Source organism: Hemitrygon akajei, chromosome 11 (assembly GCF_048418815.1).
Source record: "Hemitrygon akajei chromosome 11, sHemAka1.3, whole genome shotgun sequence".
NCBI lineage: Eukaryota > Metazoa > Chordata > Chondrichthyes > Myliobatiformes > Dasyatidae > Hemitrygon > Hemitrygon akajei.
Genome location: NC_133134.1, coordinates 14890990 through 14918847, shown reverse-complemented (window position 1 = coordinate 14918847; position 27858 = coordinate 14890990). Strand labels below are relative to the sequence as shown.

The 27858-nt window shown below is 40.9% G+C and overlaps 1 protein-coding gene across 2 annotated transcripts in view; it reads right to left on the bottom strand.

The window, feature by feature from the left end:
- The window catches only part of parn (poly(A)-specific ribonuclease (deadenylation nuclease)), a 165259-nt gene that overhangs the window by 129396 nt on the left and 8005 nt on the right, over positions 1 to 27858 (bottom strand). For both annotated transcript variants that reach the window (XM_073060256.1, XM_073060257.1), the window contains exons 5-12: positions 24521 to 24602; positions 16864 to 16924; positions 16366 to 16531; positions 14490 to 14552; positions 11947 to 11985; positions 7530 to 7572; positions 4835 to 4915; positions 3787 to 3843 (exon numbers count right to left, since the gene is read on the bottom strand). In XM_073060256.1, coding sequence (XP_072916357.1) covers positions 3787 to 3843; positions 4835 to 4915; positions 7530 to 7572; positions 11947 to 11985; positions 14490 to 14552; positions 16366 to 16531; positions 16864 to 16924; positions 24521 to 24602 — 592 coding nt within the window. The remainder of the gene's footprint in view (positions 1 to 3786; positions 3844 to 4834; positions 4916 to 7529; positions 7573 to 11946; positions 11986 to 14489; positions 14553 to 16365; positions 16532 to 16863; positions 16925 to 24520; positions 24603 to 27858) is intronic.

Here is a 27858-nt window from a genome sequence, read left to right as displayed (position 1 = left end):
AAGGCTTTTGGAGGCCCTTTCAGTAACAAAAGTTTTAGGTCTGAACTAGAAACTATTTAATATATGGCAATCTTAAACATACTACCCAGAGGCAGAGGTATATGGTATAGAAACCTGGAAGAGTGCAACAGACAGTTTGCACAGGAACTTTTAAGAGGTCACCAAGAAAGTTGCTGGTGAGAATTAATTAGCATTATTAAAGTAACACAGACAAAATGCTAAGGAGCATCTATGGAAAGAAATAGAGTTGTCATTTCAGGCCAGACCTTTCCCCAGGACTGGAAAAGGAGGGGAAAGAAGCAGGATTTAGAAGGTGAGGGGAGAGGAGTATAAGGTAGAAGGTGATAGGTGACGCCAAGTGGTTGGGGGAGGGCTTTGAAATTAAAAGCTGGGAGATCCGACAGGAGAGGAGAGGGACTGTGGCAGAATGAGAAGGGGTGGGGACACCAGAGGGAGGTGATAGGCAGATGAGAAGAGAGAATAAGGGAGAGAATAAGCCAAGAAGGGAGCCAGAATAAGGAACGGAAAAAGAGAAAAGGGGGAAAGGGTGAGAAATTACCAGAAGTTAGAAAGTAGATGTTCATGCAGATTAAAGCAGAAATTAAGAGACTGAATGGTCATTCCATGCCCAATAACCTTTGAGATAAATGTTCTCAGGCACAAGCAAGGCCAAGAGACAAATGATGAGTACTTATCGACTTTGCCTGCACCCAAAATGGAGAATTACAAATTAGAGAAGGAAAAAGGATTGAAAAAAGCAGCTGATTTTTTCTAACAATCTGATAATCTGATAATCCATCCTCAAAATCCGAAATCAGAAATATTAGATGTTCTCTCTAAATTAAACTGACAATAAAACTGTGCATCAGAATGTGCAGATAGTAAACTGATATGGTATAACAGTTGGCAGCTCAAGGGACCAACATACAACGACCATTGTGGGAGATTTCACTGGCAGCAGTTGGACAGGATTTGGGTTTGAGCCACGGATGTTAAACTAAGCTCAATGCTGCTGAACAACTAATCTCAGTCCTGTACCAAATGTCTATTGGAACAAGACATTAATTAAGAACATTTTGAATCAGAAGTCGCTCCGTGGCATTTTCCAACAGAAGTTAGCTTTCCATGTCAAATATGGGTCATTCGACGACTTACCTTGCTTGCCCTTCCACTATAACTAATGCAAGAACTATGCGGAAGAAATATCACTAACCACTGTAGCAATGAAACTATGAACAGGAATCTATAAATTGGATCCCAGTCAACAGTACTGACTCTAGCAAATTTCTACAGATGTACTGGGGAGAGCATTCTAACTGGATACATCACTGTCTGATGTGGTGGGGGGGGGGGGGCACTGCACAGGATAGGAAAAAGTTGAAGAGGGTTGCAAAGTCAGCCAGCTCCATCATGGGCACTTGCCTCCCTAGCTAGCATCAAAGACATCTTCAAAAGACAATGCCTCAAAAAGGTGACATCCATTACAAAGGAACCCCATCACCCAGGACAAAGCCTCTTCTCATTAATACCAGAGAGGAGGTACTTGTGTAGCCGCTAGACACTATACCATGCTTGGAGTGAACAGTTTTTAAATAGCATCATTTGCATGTGTCTAAAATGCAGTGATTTTTGTCACTGATAGCAAGAAATAAGTAATGAGACAACTTAGAACTGTTTTGCTCACCACAGTTTTAAGTATTCAGGTTAGGAGATACCAGAAACGGTTGGGAGTGAAAATTGAAATGATTTCACTACTTCATTAATTTTGGAACTGTGAAGAATTTGAAGGTATCAACAATAATCCCGAATGCTACAAAGAAAATGAATTGGAGGATTCAATCGTCAAAAGCATTGTATGAAGGCAGTCCATTATCTGCACAAGGTGTGTGTGCTGATATTGTTCATTTACAGTCGAACAAAAGAACACAGCAGTGTACAATAAATTAATTTTTGCATCATTAATTAGGAACTAATACAATTTATAATACTATAGTAACATTGATGGCATTCTAATGTCTTCTGTACTTCATTTAAATACACAATTTGCTCTCAGTTTGTCTTATTTTTAGTATCTTTTTAAACTATTTTCATGAAACTTTGTTGAATTCGAGCAGCTCCTTCATGGGGCCAAAATGTACCTGTCCCAATGATAACTGGAATCCACTTTATTTATGTTGAAATTTATAAATTTACGTATTACACTGTACTGCTGCCTCAAAACAACAAACTACACGACATATGCCAGAGATATTAAACCTGATTCTGAGTATTTCTTTCCGAGAGCACAAATTCTAGATGCTGCTGCTTTGCCATCTGTTTCATAGATGTCTTGTGCTCAGACTATGCTGAAAACCTGGCAAGAAACGTTGCAATGCCACTTACATATACCGCAAACAAACCTCCTAAATACTCGCAATCCTGCAATAATTTTTCAGCCACTGCGTCAATAGCATCTGTCCAAAACCAGAAGTGTTCTTATTTCAACTTTTACGAAGCACATCTTGCCTAATCACTCTCAAAACTAGATATCTTGATAAAAGTGATTGCAACAATGCAGTAAGAGTGCAAAACTGAAGCATGTGCAAAAGAAAAAGAACAGCGTCAAGTCAAACACCACAATGCTATTTACAAGAAAGCACATGCACATACACTCAGTAGCCACTTTGTTAGGTACGTCTGCACATTAATGCAAATATCTAATCAGCCAATCATGTAGCAACAACTCAATGTATAAAAGCATGCCGACATGGTTAAGAGGTTCAAGTTGCTGTTCAGACTAAAGATCAGAATGGAAAAGGAATGTGATCTAAGTGACTTGGATTGTGGAATGATGGTAGTTCCAGGTGGGAGGAACAAGTATCTCAGAAACTCCTGACCTCCTGGGATTTTCCACGTACAGCACTCTCTACAGTAGGGTTCTCAAGCTGGGGTCCACAGACACCATAAAAAAGGTTGGAAATTCCTGCTCTGGAGTTTACAGAGAATGGTGCGAAAAACAAAAAAAATCATACAGTGAATAGCAATCTCTGAGCAAAAACATCCTGTTAATGAGAGAGATCAAAGGAGAATGGTCAGAGTGGTTCAACCTAACATGAAGGCAACAGTAACTCAAATAACCACGTGTTACAACAGTGGTGTGCAGAAAAGCATCTCTAAATGGACAACACAGCAAACCTTGAAGTGGATGAGCTACAGCAGCAGAAAATCACACCGGGTTCCACTCCTGTACCTAACATAGTGGCCAGTGAGTGTACACAAAACTCGAAGTGGAATACCAGCTTTCTTACAAGTGCGGAGAAAAGCACAGGAACACAGTGAAATAAAGCAGGATCTCGAGTCCAGATTATTATTCTATTTCATATTGTAGACTTTCTTTCCCAGCTCCACTTCTATGAGGTCACCTCATTTCTCAACTTCACTGAATATAGGCCCACCCTACTCAATATCCTTCCACAGAATAACTACTTACCACAAGAGTTAATCCAATGACTCCGAATTGGACCTCCAAGCTGAGGAGATCCTTCCCAAGTTTCATCAAAACCTATGCAACTTCTTACTAGTGTACTCCAAAGTACTTAAAATAAAGGTGTCTTCCATACACGTCTCAATATTAACATGCTTACTGTGTATCTGGAATCATCATGAATTAAAAGTACAGTAGACCCAAAGGAAAAGATAAGTTACCATTTTAAAGAAACAAATCACCTTGCATGGGAAAGTTTGAAAATGAGATGGATCATAAAATACTCAGTAAATTACCTTTCAATTGTTTTAGAAAAGACTCACCGATTTTGAAATGGCATATATTACTTTGGAAAATCCCACCGCATCATTCATTTCTTCCTGCAAATAAGACAGCTGGTTACTATATAGCCATTCCTGTAATAATCAGCACCATTACAGCCATTTAGTTTTCAATTACACTTTCTGGAGAGCTCTGTGTAGCTTAATTTCTCTACATGTATTAGTCATCTATCTGTATTATCAGCTCACCTTATTTCTTCCCCCAAGCCCCCCACCTGCTTTTCTTTCTGGGAATGGAGCAAATGCCCAGCCTGACTTGCTGGGCCAGTCCTCCTACTCTGCATTTCACATCTCCTGCATTCTTTTGTCTATAGTTTACCTTCTAACTGCCCTTGTTCACTCACTGATCAGATAGCCTTCTTTCATCTTATCTCCACCCATTAGACCTCTCCCTCCCCATAACTTTACATGTTTCTTTCGTCCCCTCCTCAGTTCTGTTGAGGGTTCTCCAACCTGAAACAACTGTTTCTTTTCCCAGAGATGCTGCCCAACCTGCTGGGTATTTCTAGTTCTTTCTGTTTTAGTTGTACCTCACAAGATCTCGCATAACATGAGTGCTGTAAATGTTCCCTGGTATCATTAGTAAAACGTAAAAAGTCGAATCAACAGGCAAGCTTCCAAACAGAGAGATCCTTGAAATGTAAATTAGTTCCCTAAGTTATAACCATAAAATCTGCAATTTTAGTGCTTAAAGTAATAAAACTACTCCAAAAATGTAGATTTAATAAAATAAAGCTAACTTTGCTATTGCATATATGAGATTTGAAATCCAATAGCTGAAATATTCAGCACAATTCCTGTCCCCCACAGCATTTTTGGAAACCAGAATCAGATGTTCTTTCATTCCTTCTTTTAATTAAAAGGTGACAGATTAAATTCGTATCCAAAGCACCAAAGACAAGCAGAACATTTTCCAATACCTGCATGACAGCCACAGCTCTTCAAACAGGTTCAGCATTTCCAAATTTAGCATCAAATTTTAAGAGGAAGTATGCCAAATCATTAGAAAGTGATGAACAAAAACACACACCTGCTCTTTTGCTCTTTTCTGTTCTTCTCTCTTTCTTCGTTCCTCCTCATCCAGCTTACTGACCACAATATATCTCTCTTTCTGCAAGTCAAGTGTTTAAAACATTAAATTTAATTGCTTATTGATGCATATTTCTCCTTAAAATTACAAAGAAACACACCTACTTTCCCAGACCATCTGAACACGGGGGGGGGGGGGGGGGGGGGATTCCTGGATCACACTGATACCTATCAAATACTGAAAGGCCTAAACAGACTGGATGTGGAGAGGATGTCAAGTCAAGTCAAGTCACTTTTTAATTGTCACTTCAACCATAACTGCTGGTACAGTTCCTAGTAAAAACGAGACGACGTTTTTCAGGACCATGGTGCTACATGAAACAGCACAAAAACTACACTGAACTATGTAAAAACAACACTGGAAAAAACTACACTAGATTACAGACCTACGCAGGACTGCATAAAGTGCACAAAACAGTGCAGGCATTACAATAAATAATAAACAAGACAATAGGAACAGTAGAGGGCAGTAAGGTGTCAGTACAGACTCTGGGTATTGAGGAGCCTGATAGCTTGGGGGAAGAAACTGTTACATAGTCTGGTCGTGAGAGCCCGAATGCTTTGGTGCCTTTTCCCAGACGGCAGGAGGGAGAAGAGTTTGTATGAGGGGTGCATGGGGTCCTTCATAATGCTGTTTCCTTTGCAGATGCAGCATGTAGTGTAAATGTCTGTAATGGCGGGAAGAGAGACCCCGATGATCTTCTCAGCTGACCTCACTATCCGCTGCAGGGTCTTGCGATCTGAGATGGTGCAATTCCAGAACCAGGCAGTGATGCAGCTGCTCAGGATGCTCTCAATACAACCCTTGTAGAATGTGATGAGGATGGGGGGTGGGAGATGGACTATCTTCAGCCTTTGCAGAAAGTAGAGACGCTGCTGGGCTTTCTTTGCTATGGAGCTGGTGTTGAGGGATCAGGTGAGATTCTTCGCCAGATGAACACCAAGAAATTTGGTGCTCTTAATGATCTGTACCGAGGAGCCGTCGATGTTCAGCGGAAGAGAGTGGTCACTCCATGCCCTCTCTTCTGTTTTCTTCACATTCAGAGACAGGTTGTTGGCTCTGCACCAGTCCATTAGCCGCTGCACCTCCTCTCTGTATGCTGACTCGTCGTTCTTGCTGATGAGACCCACACGGTCATGTCATCGGCGAACTTGATGATGTGGTTCGAGCTGTGTGTTGCAGCACAGTCGTGGGTCAGCAGAGTGAACAGCAGTGGACTGAGCACACAGCCCTGGGGGGGGGGGCCCGTGCTCAGTGTGATGGTGTTGGAGATGCTGCCTCCGATCCGGATGTTTCCTATAATGGGAGTCTAGGACAGAAGGGCACAGCCTCAGAATAGCGACGCCCATTCAGAACAGGGATGAGTTAATAGGTTACATGTAGAAGACAGAATGGGGTGAGAGGTTTAATAAATCAACAATGATGAAATGGCAGAGCAGACTGGATGGGCCGAATATCCTAATTCTGCTACGTCTTGTGGTAGAGGAACAACATTCAGTTTTAGGGAAATGAAAAGGAGATATGATTTTGAATGTTTTGCTGGAAATGGTGCTGGAACAGATTTAACCAGGCATCATTTAAAATACTTGGCTCCAAATTTAAATACCCGACAACATTCTCAAATTTCTTCTTCAGCCTTTGCAGTGCTACCATTTGGTTCCTGGCAACTATGACTGTTCACATGTCTGTGACCTAACTAGATTTATTGTTCTTAATATGGCCGTAATATTAACTCTACTCTCATATTTCTTGCTCCAAAATAAGGCACACATCAAATATTGAATATTAAAGGCCCAGACAGAGTGGATGTGGAGAGGATGTTTCCTATAGTGGGGGAGCCTAGGTCCAGAGGGCACAGCTTCAGAATAGAAGGATGTTCCTTTAGAACAGAGATGAAAAGTAATTTCTTTAGCCAGAGGGTGGTCAATCTGTGGAATTCATTGCCACAGATGGCTGTGGAGGCCAAATCATTGGATATATTTAAAGTGAAGGTTGACTAGTAAGCACGGCTAAGGTTACAGGACCAAGGTAGGAGAATGGGGTTGAGAGTAATAAAAAAAAAACAGCCGTAATGGAAAGGCAGTATAGACACAATGGGCCGAATGCCCTAATTTGCTCCTATGTCTTTATGGTCTTGTGTTGTGGATGCATTATTGATCAACTCATTCGGTACCTTCAGAGACTTATAGACCCATTCTCTACATTTTCTCTATTATTTCTTAGTATTTTGTCATTTAGACATGTTCTGTTTGGTGGGAGGTCTTTTTAACAAATCTGGGAAAATTTTTCCACTTGTACATTGAGCAGATCACTGCCTGAATGGCCCTGATACATCTTTCTGCTAACAAAGCGTTCCGAGTGGTCATACCTCTTCTGAAATGATATCTTAGTAAGGTGTTGTTCAAGAAGGACAAAGAGCATAAAGCTGTTGATAAATATATCTCAGTGCTTGAGAGTGTAATTCAAAACAAGGGGAAATTATTAGAATATTTACAGTTAATAAATGTCTCCTACAGCAATTATATATCAACATTTACTATCCATTAAAATTCTAACAAAAATCTCGTCGTTCAGATATTTTTCTTCAGGCAACATTAACATTCCAGTTGTTTTTATTTGAGATTTAATTTATTACCTTTTCATTCTCCAAAGTTTCAACATGAGCCCCTTTTGGAAACCTAAAGCAAGAGAGAAAAGGAAAAAAAATTGTTTGAGGGGATTCCAACAAACCGCTGAAAACTTCACATTGTTGCTACTCCAAAGTGCACTGCAAAGATTCCAAAATCTAAATAAGCTTCCTATTATCTTCCAAATAATTAAAAGATATTCTGAAATCTTGTAAGTTCTGCTTAATTACTGCACCTCCATTTAGAGTGCTCTAATTCATGATCATTTATAAAGTAATTTTAAAAATATAATATTTACTCAGTGAAATGACTATAACCCAAAGTATAGTTTTCTCTTATTTCAGTCATTGAATAGGAGTGTCACATTTATTTTCATCCGGATGGAATACCTAGCCGTGTGCTCAGAGTCTGTGCAGGGCAGATGACCGGGGTCATCACGGCCATTTTCGATATGTCCCTGGCCCAGGCAGTTGTCCCCACGAGCTTCAAGATCGCCACCATCGTGCCAGTGCCGAAGCATTCCACTGCCACGGGCCTGAATGACTTCCGCCCAGTGGCACTCATCCCCATCATTGCAAAGTGCTTTGAGAGACTGGTTCTATCACATCTGAAATCCCGTCTGCCCACTACCCTGGACCCCCATCAATTTGCCCATCGGACCAACAGGTCAACAGAGGATGCCATCTCCACGCCACTTCACGCTGCCCTGACCTACCTGAACAGCCCCAACTCTTAAGTCAGAATGCTGTTCATTGACTTTAATTCAGCATTCAATACTGTGATCCCCTCCAAGCTGATTGCCAAACTTCGCCAGCTTGGTATCAGCTCATCCCTCTGTAATTGGACCTTGGAATTTCTGACTAACAGACCCCAATCTGTTAAGTTAGACAACCTCTCCTCCTCCACTCTCACCCTGAACACCAATGTGCCTCAAGGCTGTGTGCTGAGCCCTCTTCTGTACTCCCTTTTAACCTATGACTGCATTCCTGTACATGGTTCTAACTCTATAATCAAGTTCGCAGACGACACCACGGTGGTTGATCTGATCAGAGGGGATGACGAGACGGCCTACAGGGATGAGGTCCAGCACCTGACTGCATAGTGTGCCGACAACAACCTGGCCCTTAACACCCAGAAGACCAAGGAGATCATTGTGGACTTCAGGCATGCTAGGAGCCACACTCACATCCCCTCCTACATCAACGGAGCTGTAGTGGAGCGTGTATCAAGCTTCAGATTCCTTGGTGTCCACATTTCCAAGGATCTCACCTGGTCCCTAAATTCCCCCATCCTGATCAAAAAGGTGCAAAAGCACCTTTATTTCCTGTGGAGCATCAAGAAAGCTCACCTCTGTCCCAGGATACTGACGGACTTTTACCGCTGTACCATTGAGAGCATACTCACCAACTGCATCTCACTGTGGTATGGCAATTGTCCCGTATCGGACCGCAAAGCGCTCCAGGGTGTGGTGAGAACTACCCAGCAGATTATCGGCACCCAATTGCCCACCACTGAGAACGGCTACCATAAACACTGCCTAGGCAGGGTGAAAAGCATTATCAAGGATTCATCTCACCCTAACCACGGACTTTTTACTCTCCCTCCATCTGGTAGGCACAACAGGAGCCTCCACTCCTGCACCAGCAGGCACAGGAAGAGCTTCTTCCCTGTGGCTGTGACCCTACTGAACCTCACATCACAGCATTAAGCAATATAGCACCCATATCGTATTGTCTCAGTACTTTTATATTTGTGTGCTATAGCACTTACTTTTTATTCAGTTATTTTGTAAATAACACTATTCTTTGCATTTCTGATCAGATGCTAATTGCATTTCATTTGGCTTTGTATCTGTACTTGGCACAATGACAATAAAGTTGAATCTAATCTAATCTCAACATACTCTCAAGAAAATGCTGGTATGCTTCAGCTGAAAATGGACGTCAGGGCAGAAGAGTGGGAATTTTAGTTATAGGAAGGAAATAATGGTCCACTTGATTCCTTTAGATACAGATCACACACACTTCAGCCTTGTGTGTGCTGGCCACCTTGCTTGAGGATGGCGATGTTTAGAGCCCTTCACTTGCCATGAGCTGCTCAAATGCACACAATTGTGGATTTTTTTTCTTTTTATTTAGAGAAACAGCATAGAACAGGCTCAGCTAACTGTGCCACTCAGCAACCCACCTATTTAACACTAGCCTAATCACAGGACAATTTACAATGACCAATTAACCTACTAACCAGTATACCCTTGGACTGTGGGAGAAAACTAGAGCACCTAGAGTAAATCTACATGGTCACGGGGAGAACATACAAACTCCTTACAGACTGCACTGAACCCTGATGCCCTGGGATGTAATAGCATTGCACTAACCACTACACAACCGTGGCTCAGTATTGATCTGATCCATTGGTATTGGACCACTCATCTCTGGCCAAGTGTGTTGCTTCTTATGTACACACCTACCCCTGTGCTAGAACTTCAACAATTTGGCACCCAATTTTATTTTTGGTATAACTGGTGATACATCTCATTAATTCTTTTAAGCTCCTCATTCAAACAGCCTTAGTCTTCACATTGCTAACAATATTAAAGTGAGGGTTATGCCAAGACAGAGAGTTTAAATCAGAGTAACCATGAGATTTTGTGGACTATCAGAAAAACAGTATCCCATTATAATCTGTGACCTTGTATCCTCACAGTGTATCTCTACAGTATTTTTCCATCAATATGACAAGATATTTTGAAGAATGGCAGCAATTAAAATTGGGAAATTGGTCGAACTGTGATAGGCATCTACTGGACTAAACAATGGAATATATATTCCAAATTTTCACATGTCATCGGATGTTATTAGGGATATTTTGCAAAATCAGCTGATTTACAAGTCTTTACAATGCCTGAGTTGCATGTCTAGGTTGGCTATGTAATCTATTGCAACTAAATGGTAAAAAAAAAGATTTAATGCAGGCAAGTGCTACACCAGGCAATTTCAGACAGATGCTGAGAGTCAATCACATTGTACAGGCCAGGTTTTATACACATGCCAAGTTTGATAAGGCCATTTGATTTCCTTCTATAAATGACATTAGTGAACCACATGGGCTTTGCAACAGTATGATCATTGTTTGATTATCATTTTTATTTCTGATATACTTAAATTTACATTTCCAGCTATCAGTTTTACTGCAGGTTACTCATTTTATTAGGTACACCTGTACACCTGCTTGTTAATGCAAATATCTGAACTGCCAATCTTACAGCAGTAGCTCAGTGCATAAAAGCATGCAGACATGGTCAAGAGGTTCAGTTGTTCAGACCAAACATCAGAATGGGGAAGAAATGTGATCCAAGTAACTTTGCCCATGAAATGATTTTTGTGGTAGATGGGGTAGTTTGAGCATCTCAAAAACTGCTGATCTTTGGGATTTTCACATATAACAGTCTCCAAAGTTTATTGAAAATGATGCAAAAAACAAAAAAAACTCTGGTTAGAGGCTGCTCTGTGGGTGAAAAGGCCCGATTAATGAATGGGCCGGAGGAGAATAATTAGATTGGTTCCAACTGACAGGAAGACAACAGTCAAATAACAATGTGTTACAACACCGGTGTGCAGAAGAGCATCTCTAAAAGCATAACACATTGAACCTTGAAGAGGATGGGTTGTAGCAGAAGGCAGCCACACTGGGCTCCATTCCTGTAACTCATATATGTCAAACTCAAGGCCCGCGGGCCAAATCCGGCCCGCGGTGGAATTAACTTTGGCCCGCGAGATAATATCTAATTACTATTAAAGCTGGCCCCAGTAATCGAAGCGCCTATGGCGTATGATATGGCTAATGCTGAATTTATTCAGGTACCAGGTTTTCAGGGTTTTTAGTGTTTATTTGGCAGTCTTCTTCATAAGAAACGGAATTTTTAAAGTGAAACACTTTGTAGTTATAGCAGAGACTGAGACACATGAGAGCAGGCTGAAAAAACGGAGGCAACGAAAGCTGCGTTCGCACACGACCGACTGATCCAGCCCGCATGAAGCTGCATTTTGCTCAATCCGGCCCGTGACCTAAAATGAGTTTGACACCCCTGCTGTAACTGATAAAGTGACTATTGTTGAGTGTATATTGTTGTAACTAAAAAATTCTTAGTACAACCATTATAGGACAAATTGGTGAAGAATCTTTACCAAGCAAGATTTATTAAACAAAAGATTTAAACTCTATGAATGCCTTAAGCAACTTTTAATAATTCTGAATAAAAACTTGTTCACTTATTATTTCACTATTCAGTCAAGATAATGGGAAAATAAATCAGATTTTATTACTTCCATATTTCAACATTATATATTCAATAAGTTCTATTTAAAAAAAACAAAAATTCAGGCACAACAGTTCTGTACCCTGTACCTTGATACCAGGACTTACTTCCAGTTCAAAGTCTGATAAATGAGCTTTCTCTGGAACCTTTGAAAAGAAAATACCTTTTTTAAAAATTTAACAGTAAACTAAAGTTCAAAGTAGTATTTATTATCAGAGCACATATATGTCACCACATACAACACTGAGATTCTTTTTCAGCGGGCAGACTTTGCCAATCTATAGAACAGTAACTGTAAATACCAAGAACTATAAATGGCAAACAAATGCTGCAAATGTAGATCTAAATAAATAGCAATAAACAATTAGCATGAAATATCAATATAACAGAGTCCTTAAATGAGTGTAGTTATCCACTTTTGTTCAAGACCATGATGCTTATGGGGTAGTAACGGTATTTGAACCTAGTGGTGCAAGTCCTGAGGTACTTGTATCTGCTACCTGATGCCAACAGCAAGAAGAATACACACTTAACAGAGATACAGATGGCAAAACAAACTCAAAATAAGAAATTAGACACATTTGACATTATCCACCCATTTGATTTTCATGCTTAACATGTGCAACAGTAACATTTGTGGATTGGCGTGGGTGGGAAGAGCAAGAACTCAAGTCAAGCTTATTGTCATTTAACTATACATGTATATAACCATATAATGTATATAGAAATGAGACAATGTTCTCCCAAAGCAGGGTGTAAAGCACAGTTAGTACACAGTATCTTATGGAAGTAAGGATTAAATCTACAGCGGAATCACACATAAGTAACAAACTAAAGTACATTAATATTAAATATTGTAAGGTACGTAACAGTGACACTTTGAATACAATGTGGCAGGGAGTTTAGAAGCCTAATGGCCTGGGGGAAGAAACTGTTTCCCATATTAACCATTTGTTTTTTTATGCACCACAGTCACCTGCCGATGGTAGAAAGTCAAAGAGGATACTGGATAGATGGGTGGCATCCTTAATAATAATAATAATAATAATCCTGAGTATGCAGCACTCCTGATAAATATCCCCAACAGATGGTAGGGAGAAAAAGTGCATTAAGCAAAATCTCTGACCCAGGCATAGTTATACAGTCCATGCCTCTGGCTGTTCTTTGAAAGGATAATCCAAATAATTCTATTTTTCTCTTTACCCATTATTCCCTTAGATTTTAGCCAATTCCCCTTTGAAATTGACCACTGAAATTCCTTTCTTTCATTGGCCTTTGTCTTCTAGATCTCCGTCTCACTGCTGCCAACGGAAGATGTAGGAGTCGTGGGTCCCATCACGTTGGCAGCTCGTGGCTGTGGTTTAATGTTTAAAACCCTCAGTGCTGAACGTGCTTTATTATTTGCGTGACTTGATCAAGGTACTTCAACGTGGAACTGGATCTGCGGCTGTGGCCCGCAGGCAATGACACGGTGCTGAACTGACTGACTCAGTGGATGTAGCCGCAACCACCAGCTCCTGGACTGGCTTCACTCGCCTTGGTGGCCCGTAGCTGTGGAGTCATTTTTGGATATTCCACGGTTTGATGATTAATGTTTTGTATTATTCATTCACTTTTTATTGTTTGCAGACCTTTTATCGTGCGTTTGACAGTCTTGTTTTCTGGGGTTTCTCTTCTTTTAACTGGTTCTTTGTTTTGAGGCTGCCTTCAAAAAGAATCTCAAGGTTGAATATTGTATACTTAACATACTTTGAATTTAGATCGTAACAGCCCTGTAATCGAAAACATTATGAGCTATGGTAGTTTAGACAGTTTTTGTTTTAAACTGTGGATGACAGACCAGATTTTAATCTGGACCAAAATGGAGGTACGACACATGGTCTCCAAGCCATTTCAGAAAAATTGGGTGAGGGAAATGTTTGCAAATCTGTGAACCTACTGGGGAAATCGGAGGCCCATGTCTGAGTCCCTGAGTCCACTGGAGACTGGAGGCCCAGAGGCAGCCTGGCCTGGGATTGGAGGACTGTTGGTGTGTGAGTGGGAGGGAAGAAAGGGCTTACATTTCTGTTATTATTTTGTCGCTGCTGTTGCTCGTTGATCAATTGCATACAACCAATGTATATAAGCTATATATTTACAATATATTGTTTTTACTATTGTGTTCTTTATCATATTGTGCTATTTTTTGTGCTGCAGCGGATCCAGAGTAACAATTATTTAATTCTCCTTTACTCATGTAGACTGGAAATTACATTAAACAAACTTGAATCATGTGTTATTCTGCTGAAATTGTGGGTATGCCGTTTTGGCAGCAGGAAGTATGTCCACACTTACAGGCTGCTCCAGCACATCCCTTGAGTGTGTTGGTTGTGAATGCAAACAGCATATGTTTCAATGCACATATACGTGATAAATAAATGAATCAGATCCCTACAATAACTGAGTTACCCATTTGGACATGCATTTGAATGTATAGATGAGGGTGAGCTCTGATTCCTCCTCACATACACAGGCTTATGGATGACTGCATATCAGTAAACACCATGGTGAATTAAACCACAACTCTTAACAATAAATGTAAATAATATAAAGCTTTATACCAGACTCCAAAAACCCATTTTTGTAAACAGTTGAATGTATTTCTACTTACCCAGTGCACGGTTCCAACTCTATACTACCTTTGTCATCTTTCAGTAGGTCTTCAACTTTCTCCCTGAAAACAATAACATTGCTCAGTTTTGCTAAGTTACAATTCAGCAGAGCAAAGTGCTTGACTAAGTGTCTGAATGTCAAATAAACATACCACATTGTTGCAAAGAAACATTTTCCAACACATTTACAAAAACAAACTTTTTCCTTAGCAAGAGGACAACATAGAAACAAATTATGTTCTGTGATTGGCAACTTGGATGGAAGAAAATTTAATATTCTAACACATAAGCTGCTTGAACATTTTCAACTTTTGGTTTCTTTTTTTAAAATTGCCAACATCACCACTGTCTTATTTTATTACTAAGAATCTGTAAGCTGGGTTCCAAACTGTCACACAATTTGACCAAAATTTTCCCTAAACGAAAATTCAAACCTCAAATTGGCAATAGGAACATTTTCAGTTTCTTTCACATCTAGGATTTATACTCCAATTCTGTTTGCCTAAGGTGCATTGAAGATTGCACAGTACTGGTGCACCACAAGATGCTAATATTGATTAATGATTCCCAAATTTCCAACAAACATTTTGGTGCTGGAATTTTACCCAACTTTTACTTTAAGAAAATCCTAATCAGAAACTATTTAGTGAAGAAAACATCCATTGTTTAATATTAACAGCACTCTAAATCCCCACTAGAAATACTACAGAAGGTCATAGAGAATTACATTAAAGTCAGGTGGAAACATGAAACATCTGTGTAATTTAAATAAAATTAAAGATGTATGTTAGACATACAAAATGTAAAGAACATTCATTTCTTCCAGGAAACTTGCAAATAAAAAAAAAATCTGCAGATCATTAAATGATTAATAAACTAAACCTGGATTCTTAACCAGAATTTTAACTCTGAATAATAATTAATTTAAAAGACAAACTTTTAATACAGGCCAGATCTTGGCTTCAATGATGAACAAATAGCTCATTCCTTGCCCATGCCCACAGACGTCATAAAACAGTGAATTCTCTCATGGGATTAACGAATATACAAACTCAAGTCATTTTCCAACATTTCAATAAAAATACATCACTATAATCATACCTTACCACTAGATACATAGAAAACCATCTTCCTTGATTCAAATTTTGTTGGAATGCTCAGATCACTGATAAAGTGTCAATATTGAAGAGCCCCAGGGAACGATGTAATCCTCCCACATGTTACATTACAGCTCTGGTCTCCCCTGCAGCAGAAAGTGACTATTCAGGGGCTGTGCCTGCATTGGCAGCCCAGGCTCAGTAACATTACTTTATGCTGTGGACTACGCTTCAGGCATACATTATTACAAAGGCAATGAATAATAGACATAAACCTGACCCAAACAAGGAGTTAAAGTCTTCAGAGAAGAATGAAAGGGATGAAAACTGTTGGCTGATCTTAAAATATGTATAATTATTTTATGCTCCCTAGAAGGCTTAGAAGTTTTGATTAAAATTCAATTGCTCATATATTTTTTCTGTTGTCTGGCCTACGCTTCAACTGTCTCTCTCATACAAAAAATACTCTGCACAACCCAACTCCAATAAATTTACTTGAAACCTCCTGGCCAAGTTTTGACCCTGGAAGGTACTTCCAATATTGGTTCCTCAAAAAGGATTTAAACATGAACATCCTTTATCAGGATCTTCCACTTCATACCACAGAAATTCGTCATTCTACGATTGACATTTTTCCAGAATGGCATATGGCAGGTGCCAAGCACTGACTTTTTGTTCATAGACAACAACTCAGAGGTAAAGCCAGATTCAGTAGATAATTGGACAGGCTGCAGTTTAGTCAGGTGGAGAATCTCATGTCATATTAAAACTCACTTACACAATTTTCTCAATAAAACTTCGATGTTCTTCTGGAACGACAACTGGCCCTTTAGTGGAGTTTGGCGACATGAACGATGGTGTCCCTGTGCCATTAGATTGATGGTGTTTTTCTTCCAACTGCTCTCGAAGTTGCCTTTCCTCTTCCCGGTTTAAGTATGGGATCCCTGCAAATTTGAATTCCAGCAGACAAAAGATCAAAAATTTACCATGCCCTGCACAAATTCTCCAAGTAATTGACCAGTATTAAAACACGTAAACTCAGAGCTTTTGAAGCCATCACATGAAAATATACTGGGATATATATAAAACAGGATAATAGAGAAAAATTCTAAACACAAAAGTCTAACTTAAAATATAAACTTACTAACTACAGCAACCTGAAGTAACACTACTAGCAGAAAAATCCCTGCCTCTCTAATCTCCCAGATGGGAGGAATTTCCTCTCATTTACCACAAAATGCAAGCTTTGTGATTTTCTTCAGAAATGATCACTCACCATCTCGGAACACTTTATTGAAGTCAAATCCTTGATTTGCTAGAAAATCAATGCTTGAACTCTAAAAGATAAAAAAAAGCACAAGAGCTGTGGTTTGCTGACACAGAACAGTCAATCCAAGATCTGATAAAGTATTATTTATTTTGTTTCAATCACTATCTACTCCACAACCAAGATCCTCAAAAAAAAACTGTTCATTATCACATTGCAGGTTAAGAGACCTACACATGCAAACTGGTTTCTATGGTTCCTACACTACAGTCACGACTACGTTTCAAGTCAAGTTTATTGTCATTTAACTACACACTTGTATACTATCAAACGAAACAACATTTCACCAAAACAGGGTGTAAAGCATAGTAGTACACATAATACACTATAATTTATGAAAGTAAGGATAAAATCTACAGATAAACAAACTAAAGTGTATATATTAACTATTGTAAAGGTGTAGAACAGATTAACCAGTGACACTTCGAAGGCGATGCGGCAGGAAGTTCAAAATCCTAATGGCCTGAGGGAACAAACTGTTTCCCACCATGACCATTCTTGTTTTTAATGCATTGGTGTCTCCTGTCTGATGGCAGAAAGATGCTGGATGGATGGGTGGGATCCTTAATGATACCAAGGGCCCTGCATACTGATAAATGTCCCCTGAAGTTCTTCATACATTTTAAAGCCATTTGGAACATTCAGAGGAGGCAAAAATATTAAAAGTTTTCAAGCACTTTTAGTAAGTATACACATTCCACAAAGATAATGAAATAATAAAACCAGATACCAGAAGCCTTTTTCCTATTAAACAAATAATTGGAAGATTGATGACCATGTAAAGAAAGAGGAAAAGTGAAGTGAAATGGGATGAGGACAAGGTTAACTTCATTGCAACATACAAAATACTTAAAATGGCTTGACAAGTGAAAATGCGGTTAGGGAGTCCAAGTGTTAAACTCAGGATAAAAGACAGATACACAGAAACGTGTTAATTCAAAAGGCATTGAATGCTTTGTTCCAGATGATTGGACTTAATAGCCACATATTAATAAGTACAAACTGGACTTGAATGGAGTACAGCTCTAATTTACCAAAATGATACCAAGTTCCCAATAATTCATTCATGAGGGTTTAAACAAGCTCTTCTGGTGCCCTTGGAATGTTAGGAGTTTAATGCTACTTCCACACTACACCGGATAAATCCGTAACCAAAGCTTTTTCTCTTTGTTTGTACCCTCCCTCCACACTAAAACGGCGTTTTCGTCCCCCGAAACTGGAGATTTTCAGAAATGCTCTCCAAGGTGTGTAATTTTGAAAACTCTGGATTGGCCGGAGCAGTGTGAACGGGGTAGCTGGAGAAATCTAAAAATGCTGTCATGATGTGCCGGAACAGATGGCGACGGCAGCGCGCCATTTCATAGTTTTCTTGAACCCAACCTAACAACTTCAGAACAGACGGCAACGAGACTGAAGCCAGAAGAGTTAGAAATGTACTCACCAAATACTTTGACCCATAACTTACTGAATAAATAAGTATACTCACTTTTCTGTCCTTGCTCGTATGAAGGTGGTTTACCTATTTATGCAAGTACTTCTCTGACAATAGATGTGTAACAGCCTAATGTAACATTGTATGGAAATACAAGATAACACTGACGCAGACATGTTTTATACATTTAACAAGGGGCTTTATTAATGCAACAGAGTTCGTCAGTTTTTCGATGTTTGTCATCAGCCAGGTCATACTGTCCATGAACTCCCTGTCGGTTGCCTCCATATGCTCCAGTATTTGTTTTTTTTTAACTTTTAAGTCGTCCTGCGCAAGAGCAGCTGTCCGTCATTTAAGCTTTTCTAGTCTGTAACTGTACAAATGTGCAGCAAGTCTTTCACGGCGAGATTCGACACCAAACATGTCGCTTGTTTTCAGTAGATGTGTCCTGTGCCTGCGCATTAGGAGCAGATTCGCTGAAATATCCATTTTAATGTGGACGGAGAAATTTTTAAAAACACATAGTGTGGATGCCTATCGTTTTTACGTGAAACTGGCATTTTCAATATTATCTGGTCTAGTGTGGACGTAGCCTAACTTCCAGTAAGATGGCAGCGTGCTCAGTCGCAGCAGCCTCTCTGGGTCCAAACAAAGTTCCAAGTAAATTTATTATCAAAGTACACAGATGTCATCATAAACAGCCTTGAATTCATTTTCTTGCAGGCATACTCAATACATCCAATAATCAATTAAAGACTGCACCAACGGGGTGGACAACCAGTATGCAAAAGCCAACACAAACTGCAAATACAAAAACAAAGAAAAAGTAAATAAATAAATAAGCAATAAATCATGAGATGAAGAGTCCTTGAAAGCGAGTCAAGGAACAGCTCAGGTGAAGTTAAAGTGAAGTTATCCCTTCTGGTTCAAGAGCCCAAAGATCGAGGGGTAATAACTGTTCCTGAATCTAGTGGTGTGAGTCCTGAGGCTCCTGTACCATCTTCCTGATGACAGGAGAAAGCATGATCTGAGAGGTGGGGGGGCTCCTAATGATGGATGCAGCTTTCCTGCAACAAAGCTCCACGTAGATGTGTTCAATGGTGGGGAGGGCTTTACCCATGAAAGACTGGTCCATATCCACTACTTATAGCAGGATTTTATGTTCAAGATGTTAATTGTTTGACCTTTACACTTTTTTTTGAAAAAAATCACAACACTGCTGGGTATTAAGAACATCAAGTACCGCAGGTCTTCCCCACTATGGAGTTGCTCGATAGCAGTGCAGCTGGACTTAATACTTATTGTGTTGCCAACTGCTACAGACACCCAAGGAGAAAGCACCAAATGCAGTGCACAGTCCAACGATTGGTGCAAATGATTGCCTTGAAAGTGTTTCTTGTGATCGCTAGACCCTGGAGCTCATTGGTAACGTAGAATACTGCAAGTCTGGTTCACCGGTTCACTGGCAAGACTGATGGAGGGTGAGCTGCGTGGCCTTGGTCATTGCGCGGACCAGGACTACCCGCCGTGGGGCTGCCTATCGTAGTTGCCCAGTGAAGGAGACACGGGAGACAGTGTGGCAGAGAGCAGAGGTTCAACGTGTGCGCTGGAAGTCTGTGCTGGCCCTGCCCATTGGTGCTGCCCTCTAGTGTTCGCTTGCTGGAAGAGAAGCTGGACTGCATTCTTCTGCAGCTGATGAGGACTGCAGAGCGCTTGTTCTTGCAGAAACATAGCTCCAGGATAACGTCCCATCAATCTATAAGCCACGACACTCAGGGACTTAAGCTATATTAGCTTTTTTGTGATTGTATGTTTTACTGCTATCATGATTATATGCACTCTATGTGCCTTGTACTGAGTGTGACTGTTGGTACTGTGTTTTATACCAAAACCCCAGAGGAACGCTGTTTCATTTGGCCATATTCATATGCATAGCTGAATGGCAGTTCAACTTGAGCTTGACCAAAGTTTCCAAATTATAGTTCAGGCATGATATTCCCTATAACGTATTATATATGCATGACAGAGATCAACAGATATGTTGGGTATTAAAGGCCAAGATCAGTAGTGGAGGCAAAGCCAGAATCAATGAAGGAAGTGGTAAGAGAGCATTTGGAAATAAAATGTAGGACTGGGCAAGGTCAACATGGAACTAGTGCTCTGTGACTGCATGTACTGTGTTTTACACCTTGACCCCAGAGGAATGATGTTTCATTTAGCTATATACATGTGTATGGTTGAATGACAACAAACTTGAACTGAACTATATAACAAAATATATAGAAGGTTTATCAGGGAAATCAAGGAAAAATAATTATTCCACCCACAGAGCAGTAGGCCACAGAATTCAGTGCCTGAAAGGGTGTTTGAGGCAGTTGTCTTTAAAAAGTACTGGGAAGAACATTTATGGGTCTCAGTCTACACTGCCACGAACTGAGAGCTGGAACACTAAATTCTTTCACAAACAAGAAAAAAAATCTGCAAATGCTGGAAATCCAAAATGCTGGAGGAACTCAGCAGCCCAGGAATCTATGGAGAAGAGTGAACAGTCAATGTCTTGGGTCAGCTCTGATGAAAAAGAGGACATCGCTTTCAGTCTGGAATGAAAAGCCTCATCCTGAGAGCAGTTGCAGTGAAACGGAGGAACCGAGAGAAAGGGGATGGCGTTTTCACAAATAACAGGGTGGGAAGAAGTATTGTCCAAGGAGCTGCAAGAGTCTGTGGGTTTGTAATAGATATCAGTAGATAAGCTGTCTCCAGAGATAGAGGCAGAGAGATTGAGAAAGGCGATCCTGCCACACTCACATTGGAGGAACAACGCCTTGTATTCCGTCTGGGTAGCCTTCCAACCTGATGGCATGAACACTGACTTCTCCAACTTCTAGTAATGCCCCCCTCTTCTTTGCTCCTTTTCTGTCTCTCATCTCATCTCCTTGCCAGCCCATCACCTCCCTCTGCTGCTCCTTCTCCCTTTTCTTTCTTCCATGACCTTCTGTCCTCTACAATTAGGTTCCCCCTTCTCCAGCCCTGTATCGTTCACCAATCAACTTCACAGCTCTTTACTTCACTCCTCCCCCCTCCTGGTTTCACCTATCACCTTGTGTTTCTCCCTTCCCATCCCCCACCTGTTGAATCTACTCATCTTTTTTCTCCAGTCCTGCCGAAGGGTTTCAGCCCGAAACATCAACTGTACTCCTTTCCATAGATGCTGCCTGGCCTGCTGAGTTCCTCCAGCATTTGCTGTGTATCACTTATCCTGTTCATAACCCTTTTCAGTTAGCTGAGATGCAGTGGGCTGAGTTGTTACAAATAATGTGAAACTTTATAACTCCACAACACTGCACTGCTGCTGCCACGATCATTTCACAAATAATGTCAGTGATCCTCCCAGAAGACCACGACCAGGTTGTGGTTTGGAGGCTTGAGTGCCTCAATGACACACAAGCTGTCGACTGGAGTCAAGGCATTGGTAGGGTCCCCATGCCAGACAAGCCAAAAGGTAAAGGCCAAACTAAGGGTGGTCCACCAGTTCTCCAGGTTTGGGGGTTCAGCTCAGGGCTAACAATCCTGTCTAGTAAAACAAAACTGTTATGAAAACAGCAATGAAGGATCTTTCTACACGAGTGCAATGGTGTTCCTGAGTCCCCATCAAGAACTTGCATGACTGACAGTGAAAATTGCAAGGAAGCTACTGGTATGATGAAGGAAGCCTTGAACACCACCAGAGATGTAGAACCTTTGCTGCCCTAAACTCCAGCAGCGTAACAAGCAGTAACACTCAGTGTCAATGATAATAGACCCAATGCTGATCCTGATATAAGTGCAATACCTTTAAATTAATAAACATGAGTGTAGGTAATTGCAACTTAAATACCATCTGTTTTGAGCTCAGATTACTGATGTTGAATATTCTGCTTCACATTGAATCCAGGTGAGACATTCTAAAACCAATGAATTAAATCTACCCATACACCTATCCTATAAAATCCACTCAACCATGAAGTGGACAGGAAAGATGACAGCTCACTTGGTCGCAGTGGTTTCTCTGGGTCCAAATAATGGTGCAATTGTTCGTCCTTTACGTCTTTCTTATGATCACACAACAGTGCTGGTTATTAAGAAGACTGAGTACTGCAGGTCTACCTCACTAGCGAGTTCCACAGTACGGGATTGTTGCAAACCACGTCATCACCCGCGACAGCCATCCAGGGAAGAATGTGTTGAAGTGATGCATGGAAACGGTGTATACTGCAGTCCATGCTTCCTTGGGGGCTGGCCCCTCCTCTTGGTGCTGCTCTCCAGTGTTCACTTGGTGGAAAACTTGTTTTAGTTGAGCTGGATTGCATTTGTCTGTGGCTGCAGTACTGTGCGGAGGAACTACTGCGTACTTGTTCTTGCAGAAACATGACTCCAAGACAAAATCCCATGCACCATCAATCTTCCAGCCAAGCCACTCAGGAACTTGTGCTAATGTCTCTTGTGACTGCATGTGGCATTGTAACTCTATGTGCTCTGTGTGACTGTATTTATTGTGCTTTGCACCTTGACCTCAGAGGAACAGTTTTGCTTAACACACACAATGAGCTGCTGGAGCTCAGCAGGTCAGACTGCATCTATGGATGGGAATAAACAGTTGACGCTTCGGTCCAAAACTTTTCATTAGGACTAAGAGATCCTTCATCATCACCCAGTCCTGATGAAAGGTCTTGACCCAAAATGTCCACTGTTTATTTCCATCCATAGATGTGGCCTGACCAGTTGAGCTCCTCAAGCACACTGTGCATATTGCTCTAGATTTCCAGCATCTGCAGAACCTCGTGTCTCCTGTTTCACTTAATCTGTATACATGTGTATGTCTGAATGACCATTACCACCCAGAAACTGCCATTTCCCAAAGCTCCCTTCTGGAAAGCACTATTAATACAAAAGTTCATGCCCTTTTAAAAATTTCTTCCCCCAGGCAATTAATCTGTTCAACCATTTAGTTAGCCACCCCACCCCACCTTAGTCACTGCACTGGTAACATTTTAAATCACTTTTTAAGAATGATGTTTACAGTGTAAATATATACTGGTATTAATGTATTTATGCACATTTTATTCCATATCTATACTTCTAGCTTTATTTTTATATAGTTCTTTACTCTGTATAATTGTTGCTTTTTTGTTGCATGTCACACCAACACACCACAGTAATTCCTGAGTACATGTAAAGGTATATGGTGAATAAAGTCGATCTTTGATCATTCACAGTACATTGCTGTTATTAGCACTCTACTTTATCCAATCGTCAAGCACCTACGCTCCGTCCGTCACAATAGACAGGACCTCCCGGTTGCCACCCACTTCGACTCTGCCTCTCATTCCCATCTAGATATGTCCATACATGGCCTCCTCTACTGCCATGATGAGGCCAAACTCAGGTTGGAGGAGCAACACCTCATCTACCATCTGGGTAGCCTCCAGCCTGGTGGTATGAACATTGAATTCTCCAATTTCTGGTAATTCTCTCCCCTTCCTCTATCCCTGCCCTCTCTTCCCTCTCTGCCTCTCTCCCCTTTCAACTTTCTGCTTCTTTATCTCTACAGTTCTTTCATGCTTATCCTCTCCCCCTTTATCTTTCCTCTGATTGGTTTTCCACCTGGCGCCTCTAGGCCCTACCCCCTCCCCTATCTCTATTACTGGGCTTCGGCCCTCTCTTCCCCCCCCCATTCCTGATGAAGGGTCTCGGCCTGAAACAAATCTTTTCTCACGGATGCTGCCTGACCTGCTGAGTTCTTCCAGCGTTGTGTACGTATTCTTTGATCAACACAGCATCTGCAGTTGTATTTTTGTGTTTTACTTTATCCAATGTCAATTCCATTCAAGATAAACAGTAGCAATTTTAGTTCTTTGGAATAGTCTCAAATTTCTATTAAAAGGATTTGATAATGACTTTTTTTCTAAAAAGATGCTTGTTCCATTGAATATTTAGAGATGAAGGGTAGAACTGTTAATGAATAAAGAAGAAAACCAAAACATCCCATCACTCATAGCTTGATACATTTTAAGTTATGGATAGTTTGGCCCACAATCACCCAAAGCTTTGGCAAGTAAACCACCTCAATGAGCCTTCAAGTACAACAAACTTCATCTTAGTAACATTAACATTTCATGAAATGATTTTTTTTTTTACCTGGCAAACAAACTTAACATCAGGTGAATTTCTAGAAAGTGGCTTTGGAAACACGTAGAAATTAAATGTCTTCATTATGTGCCTGTCAATCAAAAAAGATAGGAATAAAAATATTGTGTTTAGAACTTCAAAAATTAACATTATAGGGTAAAATTACTGGTACTACTGAATTCTTATTACAGCCCTGTGGCAATCTGGGGAAATGCAAAAGAATACAAGTAAGCTTAACACGACCGGCCCTCATAATTCAACTTCTTAGGCCTCTAGCAATCTTCAAATGAACCTGCACTGTGCAACCATTCTTTCTTTTGATAAGAGGTCCTCAAGTGAATTCAAAACTCCATACATTGCCTGATAAAGGCACAAAACCCAGCCCATAAAACCATAAGAAGCAGAATTAGGCCATTTGGCCCATCAGGTATTCTCCACAATTCTATTATGGCTTATTTATTTTCCTTCACAACCCCACTCCCTTGCCTTCTCGCTGTAACCTTCGATGCACTTACTAATTATGAACCTATCAATCTGCACTTTAAATACACTCAATGACTTGACCTTCACAGTTGTTTGGGGTAATGATTCACTACCATCTGGCTACAGAAGTCTCACACTTGTTTCCCCAAATTACAATTCACAGAGTAATTTTGTAACCCTTCAAACTGTGCCCCCATTTAAATATTCAAATGTCCTTCCTGCAATCTTTAGGTCACTTTGTTATTTGTACTATCAGAATGAAGAGTAATTTGTTTTTACACCTGTTCCTTTTAATCCACTAATCACTTAAACTCCAGTGACAATGAATTCATGCACTCACTTAAATGGTGGTGGCATCCGTTGGTCTCGAGAGACCATGGATCTGCGCCTGGAGTTTCCAGGGCGCAGGCCTGGGCAGGGTTGTATGGGAGACTGGCAGTTGCCCAAGCTGCAGGCCTTCCCCTCTCCACGCCACCGATGTTGTCCAAGGGAAGGGCACTAGGACCCATGCAGCTTGGCACCGGTGACGTCGCAGAGCAATGTGTTGTTAAGTGCCTTGCTCAAGGACACAAACACGCTGCCTCAGCTGAGGCTCGAACCAGTGACTACTAGTCTGATGCCTTGCCCACTAGGCCACGTGCCAACACTCTACTCACTTAAAACAGTAAAAGATTACCCAAAAGCTCAGAAGCGGAAATTAATTTCAACCACTCAGTTAAAAATATGTACATTAGGACCCTTTAATGTGCAGAAAAAAAAACTAATAGCATATCATGTCAGACTCTGACAACAACAAATAAATGGTAGAGTAGAAAAAAAATTACTGCTTACAACAGCGAAAGAATTATGAACTTCTTCAGCCAGAGGACTTGGGTTTGATGAATAGTTTAAGGCCAAGCAAGCAGGAGATCGACTGGCATAGGAATCACACCTGAAACACCAACCAGTCCTGTTCAGATCTCCTGTGGCTATTCCCCTCAGCAACAAATATATCCCTTTGAATACTCTGGGTATAGCAGCAGGGGCCAGGCTGGTAGCGCCAAAACCAACTCCGAGGCTGAGCAGGTAAGGAAGAAGTCAGGCACTGCTGTAGGAGCCTCAATAGTTAGAGGTCAAACATGAGATTCTGCGACCGCAAAAGTGACAAGATGGTGTGTTGCTTCCCGATTACAAGGACATCTTGTACTGGCTGCAGAACATTCTCAAGGGTGAGGGCAAGCAGCCAAAGATCAGGGTGCATGTTGGTACCAATGACATTGGTATAAAGGAGGAGGATGTCTTGTGTAGTGAATTTAGGGAGTCAGGACAGAATCTAAACAGCCAGACCTCATCGGTAGTAATCTCAGTGTCACATGCCAGTGAGGATAGAAATAAAATGGCTCTGATGAACGTGCAGCTAAGGAACGGAAGCAGGGATTGAAGTGCTTCGGTCACTGGGAACTCTTTGGGGGTAGGGTTGACCTGTACAAGAGATAGGCTATACCTGAACTGGAGGAGAACAAATAATTTGGCCAGAGATACTCAGGAGGGTTTAGAGTGGCTGGACAGGGGTGAGGTGGGGATTTAGTTATCATGAGAGACAGAAGCACAGTAAAGGAGAGTAAAGACTATTGTTTCATCTCAATGTAAAAGACTTAACAGGCAAGGCAGGTGAACTCAGGGCATTGATTGGCTCTGAGGACTAGGATATCATAACCTTATCAGCAAGGTGGCTGAACAAAGGGCAGGACTGGCAGCTCAATGCTTCAGGACACAGAAGCTACAAGTGCAACACAGCGAGGAAGGGGAGTGGCCTACTTAATGAAAGGCAACAGGAGGATATTCTTGGGAGATTCCCAGTAGTCAGCAGGAATTGGAGGAGCAAAAATAAGTGGTATTGTGTTGAACCTTTTACACAAAAGCCATTCCCCCACTAAATCAAAGTGGTCATTTCAACAGTACTTGTTAAATTAACTTTTATGATGTGCCTACAAATATGGAAACTCAAATCTACCCAGCTTCTCCCTATGACTTAATCTTTGGCATACTACTTTTGTTGACCTCCTTTGTCGGAGTTTCCATGAATGTTGTGGACTAAATGTCAAAGTCAATACTCAAGCCAGGGCAGTATGATATGAAGAGGAAGCTGTTGCCCGTGCAGCAGGCTCCCCTTCTCCGTGCAGCTGATGAATCCAAAGGAATGGCAGAGACAAAGACAGATTGGCATTAACAGCGCCACAGGAACCACTGAACTCAACGCAAGACTGCCTTTAAGGACTCCCGCCCCAGATTTTTCCCTTTACCTCAGTCTCCTCCGTGAAAGGGTACAGTCGCAAGGCAGCAGAGGTTTGGAATCAGAGTTTTCCTTCTCCTTGATGAGCTGTCAATCACTGCTGACGAGCCCCGTCTGCCCGGACTGTCTTACTTGCAATGCTGGCATCTTTTTGCTCATTTAGTAACTGCCTGTTATAATCTCACACGAACCTTAAGTTGTTGCACATTTCCCTCTGCTGCTTTCCATATACTTATATAATTGTCTTTGAATTTTAACAGCCATTGTGCGTTTTCCTCCTCCATATGGCTTTCTTGAACTTCTTATTTTGTATCCCTTGGCCTCCTATGGCTCTCCTTATTGAATGAGCTGCCATTTCCTTTTTAGCCTGACACAGTTATTCAACCTCATTTTCTGACAATGGCTTTTAAGCACAAGCAGGCATTGGCACAGTAGGTGTTTATGCTGTTATTGTAATTATCAGGTGTAGAGAAAGAATTCATGAGACACATCCTCCATGTCAAAATATCATTGTTAGAATCACACGAAAAACGTACAAATGAATAGTTATCCTTGTTAGATATCTTGAGAACTTAAGAAGCCCATAAGCTGT